General features: G+C 46.2%; 1 protein-coding gene across 3 annotated transcripts in view; it reads left to right on the forward strand.

Moving 5' to 3' along the window:
• BCL2L13 (BCL2 like 13) overlaps positions 1-17,470 on the forward strand; it is a 41,223-nt gene extending 23,753 nt beyond the window's left edge. For 2 of the 3 annotated variants that reach the window (XR_015222099.1, XR_015222100.1), the window contains exons 6-8: positions 1,751-1,894; positions 13,266-15,775; positions 17,450-17,470. Coding sequence is in view for 1 of the 3 variants with exons in the window: in XM_086609660.1 (XP_086465786.1) it covers positions 1,751-1,894; positions 13,266-14,081 (960 nt within the window). In the remaining 2 variants the exon portion in view is untranslated. Of the gene's footprint in view, positions 1-1,750; positions 1,895-13,265; positions 15,783-17,449 lie in introns of those variants that run through there. The other variant, XM_086609660.1, reaches the window with a different exon arrangement.
• Positions 17,471-19,404: the final 1,934 nt, after the last annotated feature.

Genomic DNA, 19,404 nt, shown 5'->3' on the forward strand with positions numbered 1-19,404 from the left:
AACAGGGATCATCAGGATGCTGGCGTTTGAGCTCCCTTCATTTCCTAAGCAGCTTTTTTTTTTGCCTTTGTTTCTCTTGCCTTCAGCTTCAAGTAAATGTCAAATATTTTGAGATCTCAATGTTCTTGCTGTTGTGGAGTTATGTGGGTGTGCCCAAAGCCTCTGAAAGATGCCCAGTCTTGACAGCATGCTTTTTTGCCTTTGATTCAAAAAGATTGAAGTTTCTTCTGACACTTGCCTCACCTTGACCTGCTCCTTATGTTTGTGCACTGTGAGCTTGCACCTCTTCTGCCTCTGAGTTGAGATTAATTACAAGAAACTCAAAAAACCTCCAAGCTTTTAAAACTCAAGCACTATCTTGTTCCTAGTTAAGTGACTGCAGTGTTAACTCTTCATCCCAGAAGAAGAGTACTATAACCCGTCTGCCGTAGTATTGGACTTTCTCAGTTGTTAATCAACTGGAACATCTTAAATTTATCAGATTACAGGCATTTTTAAGGCCCCATCAGTTTTTAGTAGTCCATCTCAGTGTGACTACACCATGGATTTAGTACAAATCTCGAACCCAGCCTACTTTTCCTATTCATCTTCCTCTGACTTTGCAGCCTAAAGTGTGATTTCAGGGAATGGTAATGGAGAGTATTTACAGAAAAGAATATCAAGCTGAAGGAGGAAGAGGAGGCTGGGAAAGGAAGGAGGCATCTGGAGTTCAGTCTGAGCAGTAGTGTTAGCCTGTATCTACCTTGTACAGCTGGGAAACATCAATCTTATTTGCACAATGAACAGATGTGCAATGCAGTGGTCACAAACAAGGTAAAACTTACAAATATTTTTCTCTTGTATCATAATAGCATTTTTTCAGATGCTAAGGACTGCAGTTCATACCAGTTTCCTGAACTTGGTGAAGTGCTGTGTATAAACTTCGCCTAGAGGGGCACTTGCGTGCTCTAGGAGAATAAATTTATAGAGTTTAAAAGTTCAACTGCATGTTGTTGAGGCGAACAAAAACACAGTTTCAGAAGGAAGTGTCTAGAACTGTGTAATGTGGAGGAGGAGGTGGGTTCACAGAGCCTTTCATCTTCCAGAGCAATTCACGTTTGGGTTAAGGCTGAGCATTCAGTCGAAGACAAAAGGTTTGGAAGGAGGAATGGGAGTAGGAAATGAGGCAGGGAATTCTGTACATGTTAAATTTGGCAGAGGAGGGAAGTTTCACATGGAGAGGGGTTTGTGTTTGTCATTTTAGGTATGTCTGTAATGTTATGCTGCTGGGAGGAGTTGTTTCTGTCCTGTGTGAAAGCCAAGCATGGACGCCTAAAGAGGCTGTCTAGTGCAGTGTGTCCATTCAAGAATGTCTGAGTTTGCTGTTTAAACACAATTTGGATGCATATCCCTCCAAACTGTTCATAACGTTGCATCTTCCACTTCTGGGGTAGCAAGTTCTGGACCTGTTCTGCTTCTTTACTTGAACTTTGTGTTGGAAAAAAACGGGGCTTAGGAAACTACTGCAGTTCTGTTCCATGAAGCTCCCATGTTAGGCTGTGGTGTTTTCCTTCTCAAATTGTTTCTTTCTTACTGAATTGTTTTGTGTTTCTGCATTATGTCTTCACAAAAATCAAGTGTATACTCCCTGATATCCTTGGACTTGTAGATTCAGACCTGTTCTGTGGACCACATGAAATCTTCTGTTTTCCCTACACAGTAGCATTGACAATGCTTTCTGTATTTATTCACAATTCTTGGTTTTTTGAAGGTCTTGGTACCCCTGGTTCTGCTGCAGCAGTTTTTGATGGAGTTAACCAGACGAGGCCAGGAACCACTGAGCGCGCTCGTGAACTTCGGTGTGACATATCTAGAAGACTATTCTGCAGACTATATCATTCAACAAGGAGGCTGGGTAAGAAGACAATGTTTAATTTTCATACTTTGCTTAAAGCTTATCTCTTAAGTGTGATACTAGTTTTAACAGGAGCAGAGGCTAAGAAGGGTTGCTAGAAGTAAGCAGATGAGAGAAGGAATGCCCCAGAAAAAGTGGGGAAAAAAAAAAGGCAGGAGGTCAGGACGATATAGTTGGAAAGGGATCTTGGGCCATCTATTTCACCTCTCTGCCCCAAGGCAGAGCTGACTTTTACCCATTTCTGATGTTGGCATTCGAGACCTTTGTGCTTGGATGCCAGTTTCCCTGGGCAGTCTGCTCCAGTTCTTTACAAGTCTGGTTTGTTGGATTCCACTGAAATTGAAGAAGTCCTCAAGATGTCACCTGAGTTTTCACACACTGGGTGTTAAGATGCTCATCTGTTGCTGTAGGGTGAGCTTTTGTTTGTATGTTCTTTCCTGTTAATATACATACAGAATTGCATTTAGAAGCAAACACCCCTAATGAGAGATACCCTGCCTGAAAGGCTCATCTTTTTGACGTTATCTTCATACTCTGGTGACTGCTGCAAATGGTAAATGGGTTTTTTCCCTCTTAAATTTCAGAGGGTTTTTTAGGAGATAAGTAATTGGGGAGCATTTCATACAGAAACATCAGTAGGTACTAATTGATTTTTATAATAAGCGATAAAATAGCTAATGCATATTGGATTTTATAGCTGTACAGGAACATGGACAGACTAAGCAATCAAGATGTCTTTGTGCTGCGTTTCCTTGTGGAAATCTTCCATTCATGGTAACCAATGTTCCTGAGTCATGACATGCTGAGGAAGTTTCATTTAAAAATACATCACAGAGGCAGCTGACAGCCAATGAGCTGGGTCTCGAAGGCAGAACTGTGCTAAAGGAGGCTGAGCTTTAGATTACGGGGTTTGGGAAGGATGCCAGATTTGAATGGAATTAATCTGGGATTAGTGAAGTGGCTCCAGCAAGATGATTTATTCTAAAAAGAAAAAGCTGTTCAGGAAACCCCAGTGATTAAAAAGGTGCTAGTAGCAAAAATCTCATTCAGACAGCTTCTCGTATTTCAGGACTTTACCTGAAGTTTTTTTTCTAAGAATAGTTTGTTCCAGAATTTCTGCATGTCTGCACTGTCCTATATCCTTCCCCTTCCCTGCAATGGTGGATAATGGTTTTCAAAGCCTTTGGGAGGGATTGTTTGTCTTTAATGGACAGAAACACTAACAGCATGCAGCCAAATGACCTTGGGCCGTTTGATAAATGCACTCGTGTTTCAAAGGCTTTTCATCACAGGGAGGGTCCTTACTTGCAGCTCTAGGACAGATGGATGTTAGGGTTATTTTCCTTTTTGTTTTGAACCTCAGGAAAGGCTGTGATCTGTTCTCTAGCCCCTGTTGGGAGCTTGCTAGAAACATACTTAATACAGCGCGAAGCCTCTGGAAACCAGCAGCTCCAAGGGAAAACCTCCCTCCAAGGGAGGAGGCTGTGCTCTGTGTTTGTGTGACTGTGCATGTACGCACGGATCTGGGCTCCGAGCTTGTCTGTGCACATCCAGCGAGGCATAAAATCGGAGCGACATAAGTGGTGCAGCAAACAAGCCAGAGCTATTTTTGCAACAGCGGAAGAGGCGAGGAAAGAGGCAAGGTGATGAAAATCCTTTCCAGCCCACTTCGTGCAGCTGCACTAACGCTTTGTGAGTGGCTCTGGGGATGGGGCCGGGGACCCACCGGACTTCTGGCTTTAGACGGAGGAAGAGAATATATGGAATATACGGTTTTATTGCGCTTTTTTTTCTGTAAGGCAAATGTTCATTTTTACTGAGTGGCGTGCTTCCCTGTTTGTTCCCAGTCTGTGGGATGGGGTTCTGGGGATGGCAGTGCCAGGTGTGGGGTGCGGGTGGAAGAGTATCTGTCCAGGGAAGAGCCGCCTGGCAGGCTGTTAGCCATCACCAAGCGTTCTGCATGTTTTAAGATAAGCATCTGCCCCAGGGGCTCTGTGTGCTAGATCCAGTTGTCAGTGATACTTTGCTGGAGCCATAAGCTCCAGTGAATTATGTTACTGCCACAGTAAGAGGTTCAAGTTTTGTGTTATTCTGGAGCAGCGTGAAGATGGGTTTTTCCTACAGCTGCTAAGAGTTTACTTAAAACTGAGAAGACACAGAACAGCCTGACTGGTTTTTCATGGATCAGGAGCAAAGGAGAGCTTCACAGGAGTCAGCTTTTCAGGGGCAGACCTGAAAAATACTGTATTGTCGCTGGTGCTGTCTCTTCCCTTGGCACCACGTGATTTGGCATCTTCCTCAATTTTCGGATTGAAGTGAACCTTTGCCAGGAGGGAAGTAACCAGTCAAAGGTAAGGGATTGGCTGAGCCCTTCCTACACCTCACTGCGGGTCTGTGAAGTCAGAATTTTACAGAGCTGTGTCGTCCAGTGGGGCTGCTTCCTGCGTCACGCTGTGCAGACGGCACGACGGGAAGAGCTGCCAAGGTTCTGCATGTGCGAGACTTCGGGTTGTTTCGTGGGCTCAGGAGGCTTTTAGGTCCAGATTGAGGATGGTGGACAACAGTTAATTGGAAGCAGAATTGCTAGCTCAAGGGAATAAATGTTGATAAATTGGATGGCAATGCAGTAGATTTCCAGAAATCTGCGTGGCTTGTGAGGAATAGGAAATTTGGAATATGAAAGGTAGAGCCTCTGAGATGAGACATTGCTTTTTGATTTTTTTTCATTCCAGTCCTGCAGAGACAGGGGGACGAGATGATGTGTTGAATCAATGAGTGTTCCCCTTCCATTCTCCCTCCAGGCACTGGAATTGTAATTCAGCTAACTGTTCATGGTAGGGTGGGACTGGGATGTAGTTGCTGGCTGGTTGGTGAGAGAATGGCTGGCGTGTGTTTATATTCAAGTGCGTACAGTATTTTGCTAGTGTCATTCTGGCTGTTGTGTGTGCTGTTCCCCTTCCTCTTGGTCTGTTCTACTTCGTTAGGCTGAAAGTCTTCCAAGTAGGAATGTCCGCAGTGCACTGCGTATTGTGTTTGGATGCAGCTGGCAGTGAATGTATAGGTGAAACGACTCCTCCATCTAGTTTACAGTCTCTTAGATTTGCAGGTAAATTTAAGTTTGGAGGGCTGCAGGAAAGCAAGGAAATCTTGCTTTCTTGGGATGAGATGGTGTGTTGAATCAATGAGCGTTCCCCTTCCATTCTCCCTCCAGGCACTGAAATTGTGCCTGGAAATCTTGAAATCTTGCTTTCTTGTGGACAGCCTCCCTCTCACTAATTGCAGACAGGTTTGGCTGCAACTCTTATATTTACCCTGCTTGACTTTAAGTTTTAGTATGATCTCTCTTTTGGAGCAAAAAGCATGTTTGGCATTCTAGGGTCTCCTCTCCAAATAGACACATGTGGGGATACACATTTCCTCCTTCTGACTTTTTTTTTTCAACACAAATGGTCATACCAAGATCTCATTCCCGTGTCATCTTGAACCATTGCAAACAGATTCCCAGCCTGATTTAGCAGTAGCTTTGTTCTTCTCTTTCCCAAAAGCAATGTCAGGGCTCAGCTAACTGACATGCTCACTCCTCCCCTTTCCTCCTCTCCCCTCCCTTCCCTCCTCATACCTCTCCTCCCTTTTTGCTCCGTCTGACTTGGCCAGGGCTGAATGCTGCTGCATCAGAAGCAATTCTTCGTCTCCTGGAAAAGTGCACAGTAAGGCCAGTCAGTTGGTAAGGACTTTTTTCCTCTTCCTTTCCCACCCTTCCTCCCAAATAATTTATTTCTTCTCAAGCTCTGCAGATCCTGTTTTCCGTGGTTAGATTTCATTTATGTTGAAATAGTCTGGGAATGTCTATAAGGAGAAAAAAGTATAAGATTACTTGGAAGCTAGCTGCTTTTTTTTTCCCCTCAGATTCACATTCATGTTACAAGCCCATCTGCTTTTCAGTTGTTTGCAAGAGGTGAAATAAGTGCCTGCAGATTGTGTTTGTCACTGGCATTCAGTTAACAATCTTTCTTCTCTCAGTATGAGGCTGATATTTGGATTTGTGACCCGTGGCTGAAATCGTCTCTGCCTTCCCAGGGCTCTTGTCTCATGATGTTCAGATCTGGATTTCAATTAACTAGTTATCTGCCCATGTTGAAGAAAGCAAAACTAAATTTGCTCGAAATACGCGTAGTGTTGAGAGTTTCATGTCTCAGCCTTAGAAGAGCTGTTCTCTGCTTCCAATGTTTTGTCTTGGGCTTTTCTGCCGGTTTTGACATTTTCTTTGCTGCTGCTGATTGAATAATCGAGGTACTAGAGTCTGTTAACAATCCAGAGGAGAAAAAGAGCAATCCTTGGGGAGCAAGGCAGCCAGTTTGTGCTGCTGGAGATGAGAATCTCCTTCTGCAGCAGCCCAGGTGTCTGCCTTGAGAATGACAATGCAGAAATAGAGGGACGTGCTCCACTGAAGGAGAGGTCAGTTCAGTTTAGGATGATAGAGATGCAAGAAAGGGCAATTTAATTAGAGAAGTCCTAGAAAGAAGTTCTCCTTTCAAAATAATTCTCCTATACGCTTTTATCACAGACCACAGCAGCGAAACAGCCACTCTTGTTCATTTGTGACTTCTTTGGTACAGTAATGGAATTTTTTATGTTTTAGGCTCTGTGGCTGAAGGAGAAGGAACTTAAATGGTGGAGGAGCAACTAGATCTCCTTTCTTTTTCCCCTTCCCACAACTTCAGATCAGTCTGTCCGAAGAAGTGGTCTCTAAATAGCTGAATTTACAACAATTTAAACTGCTAAGACTGAAACCTTAAAGGGTTTTGTGCTTTGGTGCTGGCTCTCTGCAGGTAGTAGAGGTTATGCTGGAGGGCAGGGGAAGGAATAGGATAATTTCTGCAGGCTGTTCTAGCCAAAGCATTCCTTGAAGGGGATGAGAGCAGTGGCTGCAGTATCTGTGTGATTTGATTTGATTCACATGACTTTTTTCCCCCCCTCTTCTTTTTTATTTATTTTGTCCTTAATAAAAAGTACAGTCCTATTTGTGGACTCGGCTCTGTTTTTCTTGGCTCCACCTATCTCGACAGTTTCACGAAGATGACTCTACAATAAATGCCCGAGGGCTTTCTGTTACTTTTCTTTTTTTAATGCACTGTTCTAGATCTGGGCATCGTCAGCTGCCCCTGGTTTAATCTGTTTCTCTGAAGGATCAGCAGGGTAACACTGTCAGGTCTGACTTCAGTGAGGGTCTGACGAGGCATAGCGGGGCTGAGAATGGAGGCATGGAGCGGATGGAACTGCAGCTGGATTGGCACAGGTGGGAGTGAAGCTGTCCTGACCCCGGCAGCTGTCTGTGGGCACAGCCTGTGCCTGCTTGGCCCTTGGCACACAGCTGCTCCTCTACTATAGACAGAAATCATCCAACGAGCGCCTTACCAGCTCTGGGGAAATCTATTGTGGTGGGAAACTTGCTTATTTTCCCAGAGGGAGATCTCTCGGGATCCCCGGACACAGGCCACTTCATCACTCCTTGCCTTTTGTTTTTCAGACACTAGTTTTTCAGCACAAAGGCGTTTGATGGGTTCCTGGTACTCATATTGTCGCTGCCATGCTGGTGGTGCAAGGAGAGTAACAACTGAACCTCGTTTCTCTCTGTGATAGGTGATGTTACAAGATTAAGTCAGTGCTCTCACCTGAGAAACTTCCTAGCTGAGTTGTGTTTGGAATTTTTTATCATGGTAAAGTTGGCTCTCCTGGAATGTTCATGTTCTGCCAGCATTTCCTGCTGTACCTCAAGCCACTCATTTTCTTGGGGATTTTATGTGGTTTTATTTAGTTTCCAGCGGAAAAAAAAAAGTTCAGGGAACATGGATACTTTTTCCCCGCAAGGTGGCACTCCTCTCTGACCCGTATACAGAATTTTTGCTTCTACTGGACAAAATCAAGATCTGGGGTGGCTTGCTGGGCTGTGTAGCTTCTCTGGGGGCTTTCTAGTGTCTTTGGAGATAAGTTTCGTATGAGTTGCCTATCCACGTCATTCTTTTTGTGAGCAGACCTAACTGTAACCTACCTGTTTATACTTCTCTAAGAACTGAACCAGAGAGACCAGTTGAGCTTTTCAGGACACTTAAAATTAAACCAAACCCCAGAGGAATACACACCACATCCACAGCAGTTGGACATAGTCCTTTTGCATGTCTCTGGTTTCTGAGCTTCCAGGGCAGGGCTTCCAAAATCTTATCTAAGATGCAGTAAATGCTCTGGTGGACACCTTAATGTCATCCCTTTCCATTCGTTATCTAATAACATCTCCCTTACAGGTTCAGTGTGTACTACTATTCCTACTGGTTTTGTAGGGAAAAAAAATTACTTTTATAGTTGAGACATTTGGAGTTTTGATTTGAATATCTATTTCCACCAGAAGCAGCTTTACTTAAATAAGGCTGAAATTATTATTCTGGTAAATAAGGATTTTTTTTCATATGTGTATTTGCTGTTTAGCAAAAATAGCTACTATAGTTATTAATGATGTCAGCTTGTTTGTATACAATTTATAACACACCTATTAGAAAACTATGAAAAATAGTATAATCATAGTGAGAGTCAGTTTCCAACTCCTTTTTTTTGTTTGTTTGCTGACTTTGAATCATAATTGAACTGGATAGGGGTTTTTAAGTAGCACTTTCCTACTATATGTTAAAGGTTGGTAGTGTTCTGAGTCCACTGCTGAGAGAGATTTCCAGCAAAGTTCAGATTACTAACACTGACAGGACTACAGCTGAATCCAAACTGGTTAATTCTGCTTACTGGAGATTTCAGATCTTTTTTTCGTGATTTTGTTACCAGTTTGTTTAGTGTAGCTCACCCTGGAGCATGATGGCTGTAACCTCGCCTGAGGGCTGGTCTAGCACATTTGTTGAAAGTGCTTTCTGTCGCTTGTAGAAGTCTTGTGGAAAATTTCTACAGGTCAAACCCCAGGCTGAAGACAGTGATTGACTTCTGGAGACCTTTGTGAGGTCTGCAAATACTTGAGAAGGGATAGTGGGGAGATGGGGGAAGGGCTCTTTACATTAGTGATGGGTGATAGGACAAGAGGAAATGGGTATAAGCTTAGTCAGGGGAGGTTCAGGTTGGACGTTAGAAAGAATTTCTTCTCTGAAAGGTTTGTCAGCCACTGGAATAGGCTGCCCAGGGAGGTGGTTGAGTCCCCATCCCTGGATGTGTTTAAGAAAAGGGTGGATAAACTACTTAAGGATATGGTTTAATGGGAGATTAGGGACGGTTGGGCTGGATGATCTCTAAGGTCTTTTCCAACCTAGAAATCTATGAAATCTATGAAATGCCACCTTGACAGAATTAAGTTGATCTTCTCCTCAAGACTGCCTCATGTGCTGCGTTGTGTTCTAGCCAAGAAGGGAACTATCTGGTTCTCCTCACCTTAACTGGTGCCAACTCTTCCCTCAAGTGGCAGTGGTTGGGATGGGGAGTGGCAGGGTGCTGCGGTGAGGGACTTAATCTTGCTTCTCTAGACACGCATGACGTGGTTCTGTAAGTATGCTGAATGAGGAAAACCGCTCCACATTTGCAAATCCCAAATTTGGAAAGAGGAACTCTGATTGTTCTAGTCCAGAGCAGTATGCTATCAGTTTACAATAAACAAAGCAGATAAGGAAATGCTTACAAACATTCCTTATTTACCGTTGTAGTAAGAGAGTAGGGCTTATATAAGGCCTCAGGTTATCCAAAATCCTTCCAAATGTTCCATCCTGTTCTGAATTAATCTGTCTGTGGGAGCTTTGCTTCTCGGTCACATCTGTAGATGAATCAAGAGAATTGTCCTAAATGTCATTAAGTTTTTATAGCAGCTGCTTTAAAAGGAAAAAAAAAACCCACTACACCAAACAACAAAAAAGTGCAAACCTCAACCGAATCGGCACCAAATCCTAGTTTCATCCTCTTTACTTTCCAAATTAACTCTTAATTCAGCTCAAGAAATATTAATCATGCATCCTAAGCATGCAGTCTAGCTTTTCAATTAAAGCTTTATAAGCTTTTAATGACAAAGCAGTGAAATTACCCATTGACAATGAGTGTGTTCAGCTTTCTCCCAGGTTTCCCGACCTCAAGTGATCTGCCTCTGCAAGCTTGGAGAGTTGTGTCCTGGAGGCAGCACCGAAGTTAAATTGTCTGTAAAGACAGAAAGGAATCAGCCAGGCTTTGTAGGGCTCCGGTTACCAGGGAGCCAGCGACTGTTAACTCTTTGGAAGTAGTGCAGTCTGTGTGGGAAAAGGAGCAATAACATGCTTGAGCCACCCAGGCCCTCCCTCCTGCTGAAGGCAGGGCGGGTGTGTAGCGTTGGTGCACCAACTACTGCAGTATTAGAAGTCTTGATGGTTGCTCATGTTCCCCGTGAGACCATCCCTTCATTCCCTTAACCTCTCCAAAGCAGCTTATCCTGCATGTTACCCTCAACATATGCCCAGATCTTAACTGTATTTCGTGAGAAGTGTATCTCCAGGGCCAGTGCTCCAGCAAAGCACATGGCCTGTGGAAAATGCCCTGATGTGTGGGAATAACCAGAATAACTAATGCCTGGTCCTCATATGTCAATTTTGCCTACCTGTCTGCTCGTTAACCCGCTGGGAATTGCATCATACTGAGCTGAGGGATTTTGCTGGGTCCACAGAGTAGCTGTGGTGGTACTTTGTCTACATTATTGGTTCATTTTTTATCAGGGTCAGATCATCTGTGGGTTCCCTCTAAAGAACAATTTTGATTTTCCTTATGAGAAGAAAGGGAAGAGTTGGGAGTAGAGCTAAGCGGAGAGGAGGACAGTGCAGAGGTTCACGAGACTGCAAGTTTCACCCCTGGTTATTTTGTTGTTTGGTTGCCATTGTCCTGAGCCTGTGGCAATAAAAAATCTGCTATGACCATAGGTGTCTGTTTGTAGCCTACATCACAGTGAGAATATTTCCTGCTTCATCAACATCCCGAGAAAATCCTGATGATCAAAGCAGCAAACGTATGATCTCGGGCTGTCTGGGCAGTGGGCTGCCTCTGTCCCCGACACAGGACTGACTCCCTACTGCGCTGCTCCGGAGTGCCTGCTGGAACAGGAGAGGTTGGCACTGCCTGCGGAGTCCTGTCCTCACCCGCTGTGCCGCAGCCCTGGCCCATGCCACTCAGCGTTTGCTCTCTTTGGATCCGGTAACCTCAGCCTTGACTTAAACCTCTTGGCTTTTCTTTTCCATCGCTCCCACTCTGCCATGCTGGTTGCATCCTCCTGTGTTGTACACCTCCATTTTGTTTTCATGGCCTGAGCTGCATTTGAAAAAAATCCAGTTCTTCTAGTGACAGTTGACAAGAGGGTACCCGAGTCTTGAGTTCTCAGTCACAGCTCGCAGAGCAGCACTTGCCTTGGGTTTACCGGTGTGCGTGTGGCGTCTGAACATATTCACAAATGGAATGTTTTATTAATTGTTATTTCCTTCGGAATCAAGATTTTTATGGAGATCCTTAAGTGCTCAGTGAATGACTCGATCGCTTTTAACCTTCCCTTGAGGAATTCTGTGTACAGTCTCTTTAGAGTTTCTGAACATGTTACTGAGCTGGATGATGCTTCCCGTATCCAGCGTTTGTGCTGTCTCTCCTGTGCCTGCCAGCTCACTTTTTGATTCGGTTTTTGTGCGTGTGGAGGTCCTTCTCACTGCTAGGGGAGTGAGGAATTGCAGCCTGCCTGGTGACACTGTGGAGAGTCCACCCGTGTCCACGGAGAGTCCAGGCGTCTTGTGCTTCTGGGGGAGAAGAGCGCATTGCTGCTGGCCCAGAGCCCTGAGCTCTGTGGGTGTTCCTGCCGAAAGTCAGGAACTGTTGACTTGTAGGCCCTGAGCTCCTTGTGGATTAGGAACTAGGTGGTAATGTGGAGTTACCAAAGCTGAAATGGGTTTTCCTTCTGCTCTCTGAGCAGGGCACTGGTTCGGCTCCTCGGGCACGAGCGTGAGCAGGTGCAGCTGCTGGCCCTGCTCCAGTGTCTCGGTGGGCCAAGCTGGACACTGATCAGGATTAAAAACAACTCAGCAAAATAAGGAATGTGTTTGTTTTTAACTTGGATCAGTTCCTGACACAGACCACCACGTGCAACCATAAAAAGCTGTGGAACAACTGAAGAGATGTCTTGGAATGGGAAGCCATCGGTAGCAGACTGGAGCAGACCCAAACCCCAAATTCACAGGTGTTGGGAAGGGTTTAAAAGATGGGGACAACTGCTTGGAGTGCTTTAGGAGAACTGTTGCGTGCAGAAGGGAGCAGGGAGAAAGAAAATGAATGGATTTTAATTTTTTCTTTGTGTTATGACGACATTGAACAGGAAAGCTTGATAATTGAATGAGAAATTTGCAGGGAAAGGGCTCCCAGAACTGCAGTACTTGACAAAATGTTCAAATCAGTTTTGTTAGGAGCAAGGAAGTAATTGAATCTGTGTTAATGGCTTCACAGGCTTCCATTATATGGCATAGCAAACTTCGGGGTTCCTCTCTGCCCCTCTCTCTTGTTTTTTTCCTCTTGTAATTTTCCCCTTGAAGCAAATTTCCTCTGTGTTACGTTCTCAGCAGTCTGTGCGTGACTAGGACTAACAGTGCTGGTTTTTTTGTAAGTAAGCAATCAGCCAGTTATTTCACACTTGCAGTTTCTCTGACTGGAGCCCACTGTCAAATTCTACACTTTTTTCCTAGCTAAATAAAACCAAACCAACCCTGTTGTCATCTTCTGATGCCTGTGCTCAGTTGTTTGTTTTAACTTGTGTGGCCACAGTTATGATGCCAGTCCCAGAAAGTGAACTCCTTTGAGAATAGCTCTGTTTGTTGTTAGTAAATTACCAGAATTACTGTAGACTACAGGTTGTTGGTACAAAGTAGAAATATAGGCTTGAGAGAGCACTGAAAATGTAATGAAATTAATGTAAGAGAACCATGGTTAGATGAAAACAGACGAGCAATACAGAGCACTTGCACAAAATGGAAAGGGGAGTAGGCTTGTGTTTGGTTTCTTTTTCCTTGTGTGGTTTCAGTTTGGTTTCAGGCTTTGGTATCTCGTTCTCTGGTTAATAACGCCCACGTGGTGCGTTTCGGTGATGTACTCAGCGGTGCAGTGACCTCAGAGGAAGGAGGAGCTCCCAGAAAAGCTCTTGTAGGTGGTTCCATTCTCTGGAAACGCCAGCTGGGCAGCTGGGGTTTTTAATCTCCTCTAAAATGTAGGTCAGACAACTGCTGCTCGTGCAGAGGCCCTCTCGTTTTTCCAGTGGCCTTGCTAGGTTTCCAGGTGTCCTGTTCCTTCCCGTACTGGAGCGGTAATGCTGGAGCCATCACTCATGTGTTGTGTCCTTTTTCGTTTGTAGGGAACAGTCTTCACTTTGGAATCTGAAGAGGAGGAGTACCCTGGGCTCATCGCGGAGGACAGTAATGACATCTACATCCTGACCAGTGACAACTCGGGACAGGTGAGCCCGCCGGAGTCTCCAACAGTGACCACATCGTGGCAGTCAGAGAGCCTGCCCGTCTCCCTGTCGGCCAGTCAGAGCTGGCACACAGAGAGCCTGCCTGTCTCCCTGGGACCTGAGTCCTGGCAGCAAGTGGCCATGGATCCTGAAGAAGTCAAAAGCCTGGACAGCAACGGAGGGGGTGAAGAGAGGAGCGAGAACAACTCTTCCAACTCGGATATTGTTCACGTGGAGAAGGAAGAGATACCGGAAGGGATTGAGGAAGCAGCGGTGTCAGCCGTCGCTGCAGAGACCGCGCAGGCGGCGTTTCCAGAAAGCCCTGCTCCTTCACAGAAGGCAACACCTCAAGCTGAAACTGCTGCTGTTGGAAAAGCAGAGGAGCCCTCCCTGCTTCTGCGTACAAAACAGGAGGAAAAGGGAAAAGCGGCTGAAGAGCTTGTTGAACCTGAAATCCCCATATTAAGTAAACCTGTCCCAAAGCTAGCCCCATCAGAAGAAAAGGCTGCACCAGAACCTGAGAAAATACTGCTGCCAGGGGAAAAAAAAGTGGGGAAAGAGGGCCGCTTGGAAGAAATGGAAGAGAAATCCTCGGCTGCAGAGGAGAAGCCTATTTTATTGCCGGAAGGGAAATCCATACTGCTGTACGGTGGGGCTGCTGCGGTGGCTATACTAGCGGTAGCAGTCGGAGTAGCGCTGGCGCTTAGAAAAAAGTAACGGAGCTCTCTTGAGGAGGAGGAGGGGGAGGAGGAGAGGGGAGAGAGCACGATCCAGTTTTTGTAGTTGTGTTACCTAAAGGTTGAGCTGCCTGCTGTTCAGTTGGACATTTGAGTAACTTAATGGTGATGGGGTGAGGTCCTTCAATAAGCCTCCAGCTGTGGACAATCATGTTTTTAGTAGAATTGGGGTGGGGACTGGTTTTTCGTGATTAAAGTACAGGGGTATTTTTAAAAAAAAAAAATTACAAGAAAAAAATAATTCTGCGAATTTAAGAACTTAAGTGCAGGTGCTGAAGAAAGGGGTGCTCGTACTCTAGGAACTGGAACAGAGAATCCCCAGGGAAAGGGGAGAGCCAGCTGCTGCCAACCCCTGGAGATTTTGGCTTCTCAGACTGAGCACTGTTGCATCAGTGCCATCTGGTCATGTCCCGTCACACCCCCCGAGCCCTCCCTACGCCAACCTGAGTCCTGTAGCGAGAGGCTGGTGTCCCGTTTGTCCCAGCTTCCTCTCAGGTACAGCACTGCTCCTCCTAACCTCGCAGGTTCCTCCGAAGCCCCAGTGGGAGAGTGCTTATTCTTACCTCTCGGCTCACACCGGTTTTGGCCCCCAACGATTACTGGAGCCCCATCCTGTAAAGATGCTGCCTCTCTATAGCTGTATTATCTCCGAGCATCCTGGTGTTCCTGGGGGAGAGGTGCAGGAGGGCGTTTTGGCTGCCCAGGAGGGTGGGAGGGACACTGCTATCTGCTGGTTTGAGAATCCATTTGCAACACTCCTGCCTGGCCCACTTCACTGTCACCCTTGAGTTACCAGAGGTGCAGAATTCCTGCTGGACCTGGTGCCGTTCCAATCGGTACTTTGGTGCCAGGGTATATCCAGCAAAGATACGGCAAAACTACGTTGAAGTGAGGCCGATGCCTCCTGTGCAATTCAGAGGTTAAACGCTGCACTGTACTGGGTCACGCTGTGGTCCGTGTCCTCTTTCCCAGGTTAAGCACAGAGTATATTTAGTCCTAACTTGGTCTTGGCTGTGACAGAATCCCGGATACGTAAAGCAATGGATTCTAGAAACTGAGGAAAACAGCATTAAACATCTCCTCCAGCTGCCTGTTCCTGACCCGACCCAAGCGTCAGTGCGCTTTCTTTTGCGACTCTAATGAGGAAGTTCCTTTGGCAAAACTGAATCCCTTTTCCCGTGGCCACAGCACCGCGAACGCGCGCGCAGAGAAACCGAAACAGCTGAAGTGTTGCCGTTGCGTTCCGTGTGTTGGATCCAAGTGTAAGCGTGGCGCCATCCATGGGTTTCCGTGCAAGTCCTTGTCTGCGCAGCAATGCCAGGGGCAGGGCCTGAGGCTTTCCAGGCACAACTGCTGCGTCCCAGTGGGTTGGCATCATGCTGGCACTGGGGCTTAGACCAGCTGGAGGGAGGTGAAAGGGAACTCGGGATAATGTAAAAATGGAACCGTGAGCTTTTGGGAAGCTTACTCTTTGGGAAGCACAAAGACAAGGTCCTTTTTATCCTGAATCACCAGATCTGGAGTATGTCTCCTGATGAGCCTGTTTCTTAAGTGATCTGAGGATGAAGAGATTTTAGCACACTCTCTATTTTAGGAACATTCTTGCTACATTTTTCTATCCCACCTGTATCCCAGGGTGCTGGGAAGTCAGTAAAGAACCTGGCAGATTCTGAGGTGGGGTTTTTTTGTTTGTTTAAGCTTTTTTGAGAGTGATTTTCTAGAAAACTTGGCAGATTTTGAACTCTGCGTGTGTGAAGTTGAATATTGAGAGGCAGGATTGTCACTGGACTGAACTCAGGAGCTCAGAGTGCTGGACTTTACTGTTCATCACTGACTGCTCTTTTTCCACGTCCAAAAGGTGGTAGGTTGGCCTTAACAGAAAAAGAAACCCTTTACCATGTTGCAAAATGGAATTTTTTATTTTTTTCCATTCCTTGGTGCCCTGTTGGTATTGTCATTGCTGTGCAGAACTGGTCACTGGGACCTCCTGACGCTGTGTCTGTCTTCCCACCACCACTGTTCCCTCTCCTGGCCCCTCACAGGACCTCCCCTTGGCGGAGAGGAGAGGCATCTTTAGCTCCTTTTGTCATGGATGTGCACAAATGTTCAGAGTTTTGCTTCACTTCATATGTTTTTTGACTGTGTTTTTGTCAGGTGACACAGGCTGTGAGGGCACCTGGTGTTCCGGTGTGCCAAGGGCTGCTCTGCTGCCCAGAACATCTGGCTGGCCTGCCCCTCTCCTGCTGCTTTGCCGACGGCTTGTTTCCTCTTTGGGCACCTTCTCTGTGGGAGAAGGGCTGTTCTTAACCCAACCTACATCTTCTCCTTGAAGATGACGCACCTAGGTTTGGGACATCTCCACCAGTCCACACGCAGTGGGTTACACACAAATACCCATGTGCACTCTGAAGCAGAGATGGATTTTTTTGGACACTCTGGATAAGTTGTGTACACACTGGAGTGGGGGAGGAAGGTCAGGTGGTGTTTTAGCTCTCCTCTGTACATGGTTGTTCCTGCAGCAGTGTGGGAGATGGGTACAGGACAGAGAAGAAATTCCACGCTGGCTAGGGAAGAAGTCCTTAGCTTGTTGGCACAAGGAGCCCAGTGGGGCATTAAATAAAAAGTGTCTTTTTCCACATGCAGCAGTAGTAAGGAAAACATTGGCTTTGTTGTTAAGCGTTTTGGTGGTGGGGTGAAAGACCTGAGATTCAGGTGTGTTGCTACATTTATGGGAGCACAGCTGCACCATGTGTTTTGATTGCTTGGTCCCTTTATACACTTCTCATTTTTGAGTTTTACAGAGTTGACAGGTTGGCAAGAACGTGTACCCTCTTCTCCCCCACCCCACTGACCAGGCATTTAGAAAATTAATGGTATCCATCTCTTTCCTCTGGGAACACTCCATTAGCTAAAAAGTCAGTTTATGGGCTTGGATTCTCCTGAATTGGGAGTCCTGTGGTCAGAGCTGGGACAGGCTCTGTGGAAGCCACCAAAGGGTGGGTGAGCTCAGCCAGGAGTGCCAGCTGCTGGCTCTATTACAGGTGTGAATCAGAAAATAAAGGTTGGGGTTTTTCCCTCCCTATCTTCCAGTATATTGAAGTAATCTGAAACTGCTGGGTCTAATTATGCCCAACTGCATGATGTGACCTCGTTTTTAGTGGATCTCTTGCAGCTGGCAGAGGAAAGGCAGTAGCTCTATACTTAAAAAAAAGGGCATATAGAATTACTCTCACATGTGTTGCTTATCCCCTTCCCAAAAGTGCCTCAATATCTGTCCTCGAGTGGCCTGTACCTTAACAAAATACCTACGTTAGACCCGATCTTTCTTCACTTTGTCCTTGTTTGCAGCACACCCTGAAGCTGAGATGCTGAAACAGCAGAGGGCTGGCTCTACAGAAGGTGGGAAACACTGAAGGGACTGCGGTGGGCAGCATGGTAATAAATAAAGAGCTGTCACAGAAAAGGCTGTCAAGATAAGGTGCAACTTAAATTTCAGTTGTGCCTAACTCCAGGCTGAGCTCCCTTGGCTGCTGAGCCTGGGAGCTGGGCAAGGGCTTTCTTCAGCAAACATTCCTGGAACAACAGGCTGGGAGCAAAGGCTGAAGCCCAGCCTCCCTCTGCTGCATATAAGCCCAAACCACAGCCAAGCGAGCTGTGTCCCTGCCTGCTGCAGCTGTGGGCTGCGCCAGAGCCTGGTGGACTCCCGAGTCTATCTCCAATGGCTGGAGATCCAGGCCGTGGTGCTGTGGTTGGCACAGCAGTGCTGAGCTGCTCGCACGAAGAGAGGCAGGGTGAAAACTTACAGTTTTGGCTCTTGGCAGGCTAGGTGGATGCTGAGAAGGGGGTTCTCAGGGTGACAATTTGGCTGCTGAGAAATACTGAAGATAGTTTAGATCTAAAATACCATATCTGGCCCAATGAAACAAGCTAGAGACCAGAAAGCAACACTTCTGCAGCCTTCTGTCTGTTCAGATGCGAATCGTCAGGCAGCTGCCTGCTCCAGGTACTTCCCAGTCTGAACAGCAGCTCCTAGCACAGAGCCAGATGCTGCAGTGGAAGCACGTTCTCTGTTTACTATTGCATCCGGTTTTGGACACCAGTTTAACTTCTGGTTGGAGTAGAAGTGCTTGTTGTGGCGTGTGCGGTTGGCTGTTTCTTTCCTAACCTGCCTTCTGGAGAGCAAGTTACTACTACAAGAATCCATCCTGGCTCTTTGGGAGGGCTTGCTGTTTGTTTTTTCATCCTGGCTGGGGGCTGTGCTTGGGCACCTGCAGCTCATGGGTGGGTTGAAAGCTGTAGTGCTGAGTGGTCTTGCACAGGGCAAGGTCTGGTAAGGCTTTCTGATGGTCACAAATGAAAAAATTCATTAGTACTAAATGAGCAAGGGGCTGAAGTTTGTCTTTTTTCATTTTAATGATTGTAGGAGGTAAAATAATCTGAGGTCATAAAACCTTCCCCTATGTTTAATTTCAGCTACAGTGGTACGGCAGCACTAGCAACACCCTAGTAAGGTAGAAGTTGCAATTCTGGCAAAAAAATAATAAAAAAATAGAAGTGCTTCTGGCAGCATCATCTCTCCTTCACTGAATCAACTGCTGTAGCATTGGCTTGCTCCAAGAGTATAATTATTAGATTCTTTTGCTGTGAAATGGGGGGGCTGGGGTGCAGGGGTGAACACAGCCCCACTGCCATGCCTAAGTTGAGTTCAGCTCTTCAGTAGAATGTCTCATTCCAGGCATGAAATGTACTGAAGATCAACTCATCCGTATGCGTCTACTCCACCCAGAGCAGACATGAACAAGAGGAGTAGTGTCTACTCCAGTAGGTTACACAATAGGAGGAAGTGTTTCCCCCTGGAACGTGGAGAGGTGAGGCACATTACCTCCTGTAACTATGTAAGGCAGAAGCTGTGCATGACTTTAATTTGGGTTGAGCTGCTTAATCTCAGCACTAGGAAGGTTATGAGAAGAGTTCTGCTTTGACTCCATGTATGGATCTGTGCTCCAAAGCACAGGCTCTGTATTGCCATGGGAAAAAAGGGGTGGGGGGAAGGGGTGTGTAAGGCTTAAGCCATCGCGACTCGACTCTGGTGGAGCTGGTCCTTGGGCCCAGACAGAGCAGGGGAATGGGACCCGCTCCAGCTTGGAGCGGGGGGCATCTGTGGTGTTACCAGTACATCCCAGGGAACCACGCCGCATCGCTCAGCTCCACCTCCTGCAGTCAAAACAACTTTTATCACTTGTTTTTTCCTACTTAGAGCTTACCCTCTCTTGGTCTTTTAGGTAGGCTGACTTGCTTCCTCC

This window comes from Tauraco erythrolophus, chromosome 4, assembly GCF_009769465.1.
Source record: "Tauraco erythrolophus isolate bTauEry1 chromosome 4, bTauEry1.pri, whole genome shotgun sequence".
NCBI classification, from domain to species: Eukaryota; Metazoa; Chordata; class Aves; order Musophagiformes; family Musophagidae; genus Tauraco; species Tauraco erythrolophus.